The sequence below is a fragment of the Colius striatus genome, chromosome 17, assembly GCF_028858725.1.
Source record: "Colius striatus isolate bColStr4 chromosome 17, bColStr4.1.hap1, whole genome shotgun sequence".
Taxonomy (NCBI): Eukaryota; Metazoa; Chordata; class Aves; order Coliiformes; family Coliidae; genus Colius; species Colius striatus.
This window is the reverse complement of record NC_084775.1, coordinates 14454954-14464772: the sequence shown is the minus strand read 5'-3', so window position 1 is coordinate 14464772 and position 9819 is coordinate 14454954. Positions and strand designations below refer to the sequence as shown.

General features: G+C 44.3%; 2 protein-coding genes across 6 annotated transcripts in view; one reads left to right on the top strand and one right to left on the bottom strand.

Annotated features, from left to right (window-relative positions):
• Positions 1-1912: 1912 nt before the first annotated feature.
• LOC133627008 (proline-rich proteoglycan 2-like) lies at positions 1913-9240 on the bottom strand. The gene is made up of 3 exons (XM_062009645.1): positions 9199-9240; positions 5451-6135; positions 1913-1938 (listed from the first exon to the last, which is right to left on the bottom strand). The coding sequence occupies exons 1-3, from the start codon at positions 9238-9240 to the stop codon at positions 1913-1915; spliced, it is 753 nt and encodes a 250-aa protein (XP_061865629.1).
• CLIP1 (CAP-Gly domain containing linker protein 1) overlaps positions 5123-9819 on the top strand; it is a 65713-nt gene continuing 61016 nt past the window's right edge. For 3 of the 5 annotated variants that reach the window (XM_062009642.1, XM_062009639.1, XM_062009643.1), the window contains exon 1: positions 5369-5464. The gene's annotated coding sequence lies outside the window, so the exon portion shown is untranslated. Of the gene's footprint in view, positions 5188-5368; positions 5465-5556; positions 5627-9819 lie in introns of those variants that run through there. The other 2 variants (XM_062009640.1, XM_062009641.1) reach the window with 2 other exon arrangements.

The window sequence follows — 9819 nt, the reverse complement described above, 5'->3', positions numbered from 1 at the left end:
ACAGATGCAGGTAAAAAGGGCTTCCCAGCCAAGTGGGATGCATAGTAACCCAAAGTATTTTCAAGTAGAGACTTGTGAAGTGGGGATGTTCAGAGATGCTTTTGGTAACTTCAGAGACTGACCTTACTCTTTTAAATTCTTGGCTTTGCAGATAGTACTTGTTTCCTAAAGATCTTTACAATATGAGATATTAGTAGAGTGCATTTGAATGCTTCAGAGAACCCCAGGCTTTGAGAGTTAAAGCTTTTCTATTTTGTCTCTAATCTTTACAGGAATGGAAAAAGCAAAGTGTCTTTATATAGGAACTGCTTCAAGAGGCTGAAAGAACATCTTGCACCATTCAGTTTCTCTGGCAGCGTTTGGAAATCGGTGACCAAGGTAAATGTTGGCTGTTTCTGCTAAAACAAAAGGCTTTTTTTTAATATGTATTTTGTAGGAGAAATAGTATTGCTTTCTGTAACAGGAATGGCAGCAAAATCATACATTGCTTCCAGCTTTTACACACTTGCAAAGAAATCTGTATTGGGAAGCATATAAAGATCTTGTGGTTTCTCCATGCCTCCTCCTGCCATGGAGTTAAAAGCTGGTAATGACAGTTTACACAAGCCATTGTGTGCTGGGTGCTGCATCATTCACACGTGGATGATAATGTGATGCAGGGCATGAGGTAATGATTTCAAGTGTGCACACCTTTTGGGTGTGTTGAGGTGCTCATATTTTAAACACGCCCTTCTCTCTCCACACCTCAGAAGATCTTTTTTTAATAGCTCTTAGGAAATGCTGCTTCATTAGCAGGATGTGCAGCCTCAACTTTACTGGAGTACCTGTGTGCTTCTGCCTTGCTTACAGAAACCACAAGATGAAAATCATCTTCATAGGTTTAGTACCCTTTAGTGCTCTGTGTGTTCACTGTAAATTCATAATAAATGGCCTTTCCACCCAGTTGATGAGATGAGTCTTCAATCTTTGTACAAATTCTCAGACTTACCTTTAAAGTGGCTGTTAACTTGCTTCTGAGGTTTATACTGAAGGTGTTTGAGTAAAGTGAAGTAATTTCAACAACATGGCTTTTAATTTAGTGGTAAACTCTAGTTTAAATATGTTACAAGGCTTTGAATTTTAAATTGCTTTATCAGTTTGGCCACTCTTGTGTTTGCTTCACAGAAACTACTTTGAGATAGAGGTGTTTTCCATTTTTGGAAGATGGTATCTTCTGGTATCTAAAGCAAACACGATTAGGCAGGGCTTGGGGCAGCAATGGTGAAAGCTCCTGTAATCCTACTTTTGTCTTAATTTTTGTAATGCATGTGTTTTGGCCTCAGAACAGACAGTGGCAGGAACTGTATGATTTGAAATAGGGGCAATCATACAAAACATTGGGCACTCTGAGGTGTCTTTTTAATTGTCCCTTTCTGTGGAGGTGGCAGTCTGCATAGTATGGATAATGCTCTGAGAAGATCAAGCAGAACCAAGAAGTAAAACTCCTGGTTTTACTTCTGCTGTAAGACATACAGTTAATTAGGGATGTGATGTTATCCCTGCTGTTTCTTTCATGGTTAGGAATTTATCTTGATCTCCTAGCTATTTATCTATGCCTCACTGTCCCTGCCAAGTGCTGTATAATGCTGCAGCCCTGAAGATGCTTGTCAGGGAATTTTTTTGAATCTGCCAGATGTAACTACTTAAATGGTTCTTGTCTATTGAAACTGCAATCAGATCACACTGCAAGGTCTGAGAAAAAGCTGAATAGCAAAATATCTCTGGTACTTCTAAGTCACATTCTCATGGTGATGGGTGTGGCATAATAACCTAGATTGGAGCTTACTAAAAGGAATGAGTAATCGAATTTGTAATGAGGTGGGTACAGTGTGAGCAGGCATCACTCAGTTTTTCCCACAGATTCCTGTTGGCATTAGTGCTCGTGCTTGTTTACAGCATCTGCAACAGCAAAAGTCTTTAAAAATGCTTATGCACATCTAAAAATAGCTAATCTGTACAAAATAGTCAGGGCATCAGTCTTGTCACTTAAAAAGGTGTGAATTTCTAGCTTGCTTTTTTACAGCCTAATTCATTTAAAACATCGTTAAAAGAGAAATAGCTGAGATGATAGAAGATATCTGAAAGAGATGCTAGCTGCTAAGAAGCTGTAAGGCAGGATAGCAAAAAAGAAAAAGGAAGAAGAGGAGGAAACTCAAATTTAATTGAAGCATTTCGAACGCGTTGGTAGTTGTCGTGGAACTCCGTAGTGCCTTCATTCAGCAACACGGCTGCATTGCCTGTGGTAAGTAAATGCCATTGAAGATTGATGCTGCTCCTAAGAATACATTGTAGAGTCATCTTTACCTTTTGGGGGGTGGGAGGGGATGAGTCAGAGGCAGGAATTGGCCTGGATCTTTGGAGAAGCTTACAAACAGGATGGATTTAATAACATGGTAATGAACGCGTGGCAACTGGACAGTTCTTTAACTTCAGTTAACTACAAGTAACAAAGATTCAACCTAAATATATGTTATTAAATATCCTTAACTGACATCCAATGACTGAATAAAAAACTCATTTACCTTTTCTTCAGAACTCAGTACTCTCAATGGGAACAGCCCCCCTTCTTTGTTTCTCTGTAGGTGAGAATTCAGCTTTTGTTGGTATTTATGTAAGTGGTAGAATGATTTGCATAGTTCACCTTTTTTAATAGACTGGCTTCTTTTGCCTGTGAAGTTCAACATTCATCATCAAGATGAACATTATTGTGAATTTAAGTACATGCAGAAAGGATTCTCCAAATACTCAGTTTAAATACTGTTTCTCTGTTTTTTTACCTGTGTTGGGGAGAAAAAGTAGTGTAAATGCTTGGGAGTTTGTCTTGTGTAGCAGACCGACAAAGTAGGTGCAGCCATCAGTTCTGTAGAGGAATTGTCAAATGTGTATGTAGAACAGATCATTCAGAGGGGAAAAAAATAGTCCTATACTCAACATCTTCATACTTTTGTGAATATGCCCCATTGGATATAAAAATGGATTCCTTAAGTCAGGTTATCCATAAATGCAGTTCTTGAAGAACAACATTTGAGCTATTCTGAAAGCTTCAATGATTTTGGACCCTTCACAAATCTAAAGAAGGACACAGACTATTTCAAGTGGTGTTCCTGCATCACTGGAAAGAATGATTTTAATTCTCAAGTGGGCCTTACACTTGTGGCCAGGATGACAGTAGTAATGTTAGTGTCTTGACCTTCCCTGGAGCATTCAGCAGTTCCTGCTTCCACGGAGTTATGAAAGTGTCTGTCTATTGTGTGTTGCCTGATCTAATCATGCAGTTCAGAAAAGAGAGTCACTAGGTCTGGAATCAAAGTTATTCTGGCTTTCTTAGCCCTTTATAGTATGAGGATCCTGTCTGTATAATGATTGCTATAAACTGGATGCAGACACACTCGATGTTACAATCACAGTCTCAACCTCCGGGTTGACTTATGGATGAACTTATGTTACAGTTGCTCTAAAGGAACTTTTTCATGGTGAGAACCTTGATAATGGTTGAATGATGGATAACTAACTCCCTTGTTTCCTACAAGACAACTTTGATCTTGAAGCTATGGTTCTGTTTACTAGGAAATTACGTGAAAACTCAGTGGCACATTCACTTTATGGGTAGAAGCTTTTGGTCCGTGACATCATTCTCAATTCTTGCCTTAGTACCAGGACACTTTCAGCTTTGCAACAGAGTAAAGAAAAGCTGCTCACACACTGAACTGTTTTTTTGTCTATTATTTCCCTGCTGTTACTTACTGCTTGCACTTCATTACAAGTTCTACAGGAGCAGTGCAAAGCTGTGACTCATAGCTCCTGTCTTCAAGAGTAAGCCAACTTCTAGTTGCTGAGCTCTGTACTAGGTACATCAGTCTAATATTGCTTATGAAGACTTGCAGTGTTGTGCATTGCACTGCCTGCACTTGAAGTCTGCCCACATGGTAACAAATCAACTGAGACACAGTATTGAATTAATGAAGGAAAATGATGGAATCAATGTGTAGGGGTAAACATTTTATATTAGCATTAGATCAATACAGAAAGCTCAAATCTGTGACAGCAGAAACAAGCACAAAGGCTCACATCTCACACTGGCAAACAAGCAGGCATTTGGGGCAAATGTTCTGTGAGGTTAGTCTGGCGGTCTCGTTTTTACCCTAATTGCAATTTTTAGGCATTATTTCCATAGCTAGGGGCTGCAAGGTGTTTTTTTGTTGTTTAAGCAGTCACTTACTGGCCTTGCACTTCTAAATACAATATTTAAATCCTGTTCAGAGAAACCTTTGTCATATTTTGCAGGGAGAGGTAACGCTGTAGATGGAGTTGAGTGTCTGTTGCTGCATCTAAGGGCCAGGGTATGAGATTCTATTTCATGTTTAGGAAGTGAAATTCTAACAAACATTGCTCAATACTGATCCAGTTGAAACCTGTTAATTGAGGGACTGCATCACACCATTTTGTGCTTTACCATGCTGGATTAATGCCAAAGAATGAATCCAAAATGAAGCACAAATTGCAATCAGGCTCCAGCAAGGGAATGGCTTTCTCATCACCCTTTTGTTCAAATGGCATCATGCAGAAATTAAATGTTCTGCGAGCCTGCAAAGTGTGGTCTGCTTTGTGATGAATTCAGCAGTTATCTGGGCTTTGTTGGCTTTTTATACGAGGTAGAGGAGTGAAGCAGAGCTGTTTAGCTTGAGCTTTGAAAACTGGTATTAAATGTTTGAGGATGGTGTGGGAGCTACTCCTACAGCTGTTTAAACTTTAACAGGGGGCTAACGCCAGGTTCTACTTGACAAACGCAAAATTGAACTATGCAGTACTTCAGAGAAGGAAAGATACATTTCTGGGCATTGCACAAAAGGAAAATGGAGAAAAGCCGACAGTGAAGTTATTCATCCCTTAAGAGCTATGTGCTTCCTACCTCCCTAGCTCTTCCCCCCCACCCTTTCCCCCCTGCCTGCTGCCGCAGCGCGTTCCGCGAGGTGCTCGGAGCCCCCTGCCCCGCTGCCTGGGCGCTCCACGGGCTGCCGGGACGGGCGGCTCCTCGCTGCCCGCCCTTCCCCCGCCCGGCAAGGCGGTCCAACCCAGGAGAGCTGCTCCGTTCCTCTGCCCAGCGGCGGCGGCCACCCCCGCGGGCTGCCCCGCGGCGAACAAAGCGGGGTAGGGGGCAGACAAAGGGAGAAAGAGGCGAGGAGGGGGCGCAGAGAGAGCGCGGGGGAGCGAGGCACGGGCGCGGACGGAGGCGCGGTTCCTGCTGCTGCTGCAGTCTCCGCCTCGCGGTGCCGCGGACCCCGCCGGGCGCAGACGTTGTGTGGCCGCTCCGCCCCCTGCGAGCCGGGGAGGTGCCGCGGCCGCTGCAGAAGGGGAGGAGGCGGCGGCGGCAGTGGCAGGAGCTGCGGCCGGGGAAGGCGGCGGCGCGGAGCCGAGGGCGGCAGCGGTGAGGCCGCCGGCGGGGCCCGCGCGGGGAGGGCGGCGGCGCTGCCCGGCTGGCGATGGCGCCGTCTGAGGGCGGGGGGGACCCGCCGGCCGTCTCCCGCCTCGGGGCCTCCGCTTCCCGTCCCGGCGCCGCGCTGTGCCCGCGGCGGGGCGGCGGCGGGCGGTGAGGGAGCGCGGGGGCGGCGTGGCCGGCGCTGAGGGGACGGCGGTGGCGGTGGGACGCTGAGGGCGGCGGGCAGCGCCGGAGGGGCGATGCTGGGCAGGGTGGGGCGAGGCCCCGGGAGCGGAGGCGGGTGGCCACCCCCGCGGGGCGCAGTTAGCCTCCGCCACACGTGCCCGTGCTTCCCCGCCGGCCCGCCGGGGCCGCGGTGACAGCAGCCGGTTTGGCTGGTTCCCGAGCCGTGTGCTCGGCGGACTCATTCCACTCCTGTACGGCTTGCCCGGGTTGGACGCGGCCGGCTGCCCGCCCTGCTCCCGGGGCGGCCGCTCGCTGTGAACTCGGAGGCGGCGGTTGTGGGGGTGCGGCTTCCCTGGGGCCCTCCTCGGCCTCGCCTCCTGCCACCCTTGGGTGTCTCCGTGGTTCGTGAGGGTCTTACCTGCAGTCTCTTCTCGAGTCTTGCCCTTAAAAGATGTAGGGCTGGGTTTAGTTATGGGTGGCTTGAATGGGTGATGCTGGGGAGAGGGAGTCAGAGCATTTAATGGTAAATGCTGGCTTGCAGTTCTCACACACCTACGTGCTGATATTTTACCTCTTTATGATTTGGCTTATAACTTATGTTGGCGTTTTTGTGTCTGCTTCCCATCCCTGTGTTTTCAAAGCCTGCTGTTGTATCGCCCCACGGTTCCACGTGGCTCAGCCAGAGTTCACTGCTGTGTTTATGGCCACGGTTAGAGCTGTGGGATCCCCAGGCACAGGCAATGCTGTAGGCCCCTCCTGCTTTCCGCTATATCACTGGTGCTGTTACTAGAGGTGATGCAGTGTTGTCTTTTCTGTGCCTGAGCTGTCATGGGGCACAAGCTAATTGTTGCTGTTACTCACCTGTTAACATGGTTCCTTCTGCATTAAATTCAAGAGTGAGTTTTCCCTTTCATTGTAATGCCTTTGTGTGTGTGTATAATTAAAAACAAAAGCCAACACCACAAAAAATCTCTTCTAAAACATAGCGTGGGGAAGAAAATTTAGGCTGTGCTTGCGTGTGCTCGTGATTAAAAACATGACTGTGAAATAAAGACTCTTTCCTCCCCACTCCTGACTGTGCTTACCCAGTGTGCCGAATGGGTAGGGTTTTATGGAAGTTCACAGGTTACTCTGAGATCTTTGAGCAGAGTGATTTAAAAACACGACATCTGTATAAATAAGTAGAAAGAAGAAAAGAGGTGCAAAAGAGGAAACGCCTTTGTGCCTACTGCTTCTGAAGAATTTCTTTAAAGAGCAGAAGTATGTGTATAATTCTGGCACTAACCATGTCAGAGCGTGGCTTAAGCACGTGTCTTGTGCACCTGCTATGGCACATAATGAGATAGCAAACGAGATACTGTAGAGGAAATGTAAATAACTTCTCCCCGTGCCCCAGCAGCAACGTCTCTGAGACTGAGGAATGTGTAACTTCAGGTACAGAACATCTTCATTTCCATGCTGAATGTAGAATGGTTGAAAAAGATGCAGAGGATTAGTGGGTTTTTAAGTGAGATGTTGGGGTTCTCTTCCTGTCTGGTCCTTACACGTGCTGGAAGAGTTTCAGCCTCTGCTTAAGCGCACTAAAGCGTTAAAGGGATGTGTTGGCTGAAGCAAAAAAGCTTGGAAATGTGACCTCAAATGGTTGTAGCTTTTAGGATCAAAAGGTGGGTTTTATTTGGAGGAGGAAAAAAGGATAGCTTTATGTAATTGGTGTGTTTTTTTTAAAGAGAAGATCTCAGCTTTCGTGGTGGGGAGCAGCAGTCTTTTATCCTCACCAGAGAGGTACATGGTAGGAAGTAAATGAACAGCCCTTTTCCTCATGGGATTATGCTCTAGGAAGAAACAATGCTGTAGGTACTGATTGCTGTGACTTTCTAGAGCTCCTGTAGATTTTTACAGCTACAGGCTGTGTCTGTTTGCCATCTCCTGAATGTGAATACCCAGGACAGCCTTTATTTACTGAGCTTGGGCAGATCAGAGGATTTTTGCAGTGTTCCTCCCTTTATCCTTTTAGTCCCGTTAAAGTTTTTCTTGGGAGTGACTGAGAATCTTTCAAAGTAGGTCTCCCTTCAAAAGAAATAGGGCAGTCTGCCTTGCCAATGTGATTTTTCAAAACAGCTTTTCTTTCCCTCTCTCTAAAACATTCAGGTCAAATGTTAACTCTGTATGTTGAATGCAAGTTTTCTAATGTTTGAACATGATGACCATGAATGAATGCAGCTCTTGTTTAATCTTTTGGCATTCCTTAGGGACTACTGGCTCTGCTGGCACGTATAAAAAGTAACGCACTGGAATCCTTATTGGACCAGCATGTTTAGAAATGCCTCAGATGGATGGTGTTTTGTTATTTAATGAAAGGCAATTATATACTGCATTAGCTGTAATCTCAGCTGCCCTCAGCTAGATGCCAGTTTCTGCTGGGGAAACCATTTCGTTCTTGATGGGCAGAGCTGAAGCCAGCTCTGTCAGCATCATGATCCTGCATGACTTCAAACCTCTGATACATCTGTGCTTGTCCCTGTGTCTGTCCTCTACATGCATATATTTTTGCAGAGTGATATTCAGCTTGCATAACTTAGAGCGGTACGACTCTTAAGAATACCCACAAAAGGTATCTAGCTTCTGGCCCTTGATTTAGAAGATGTATCTGAGAACAGCCTGAACAGACTGTGCTGTTAGCATCCTAACTTCTAACTGTTTCCACCTGGAATGTCTCATCAATTGTTTGTACAAACTCAAACAGAGGGAACTTGGGTGAATAGTACCATGCATTCTTTTAGTTTATAAGACGTGTCTTCACTCTGCTGTTTCAAGGAGAAACAGCACTAAAATCTGTTCAGTTTTCCTGATCTTTTTCATCTCACTGTCTGTGTTTTTAGCTTATTTTGAGGGGAAGTTGTAAGGCAAAGAGAGAAGCTCTGTATTTGATAAGAGTTAACTTATTTGACACTGTGCTTCTCTGCTTGGCAGTGGCATCCACTCAATCACAGTAGTATTTATCTAGGACCTGTATTTGGACTTCTACTTCATTATATGCCAGCCATGTAGCAGTCATGGTGCTAATTTAAAAGGCTAAGAACACAGAGAGCTAAAAAGGGATTGCTGACTTGATGTTTTCAAAGAGTGTGAAACAATTACAGTTTCACCCAAGTCTATCAAAATTAAATTCTTACTATAAAAACAGCATCTTCATTTCCACTCTCTCAGTTGTAATTGTATTAGGGAGAAGCCTTGTGTTTTCCTTTACAAGCATCTGGTTTTGAGGCTGACAGGAGATTACATTTTCCTTCTCAAGCTTTCTTTTAAATTTTAGATCACAAATAACTTCAACTTGATGTTGTATTGTTCCAAAATCATCATTGTTTTTGTGGACTGAATGCACTTCCTGAGATGGTTCAAGTGCCTTATCACCAGAAGTCAGTGCAGACAGTCAAAGGAACTGCTCTTCTTGTTATCAAAATGGGGGCTTTTGGGAAAGACAAGCATTTCCTTGGAAAAAGTAGGAAAAGTAGTAAGAATTGATGGTGGGGTTCTCAGAAGAGGTGGCAGTAACTTACTTTCTCAGATGGAAACTTTTTCCACTTCTCAGCTTGACTCATCCTGTAGAGAATGATGTGTGCTGAGGAGGATCATGTGCTTTCTGATCTTTTTATAGACTCTAGCAGTGATGTTTTTACAATGGACGTGTATAGAGGCAACTCAAGTGATAGAGTTTACATTGTATTTTCTGTGATTTCTTTCAAAAGCTTTTTTTTAACAGTTATCAGTTCTTCCTCATTAATTAAAGATGGGAATCTTCTTTAAAAATTGAACAGACTGTGTCTAGAAATAGTGACATAGATGGAGAAAAAAATTGCTCACAAACTGCTAGTCCAAAATAGTTCTTACTGTTACAGGCATCCTCCCTTATTTGTGCTTTGTATTCAGCAGTCTAAGTCTTTGTGTTTCAGTGGTATATGTTTTTACTGAGGTTCTCAAGGCATTTAGCAAGCATAGCAAGTTACAGAATAAGATGTCCTTGATGCAGAATTAAAATCTATAGGCAGAGCAGAAGCTTTAATGAATTAACCTTCCTCATAGCATTGCTGTAATATCTGACTGATGGTTTGAGGTCCTAAGCCTCTTACTATCTTTGATCTGATTCATCTTGTTCTTAGTACAGTTTCTTAGTTATAGGC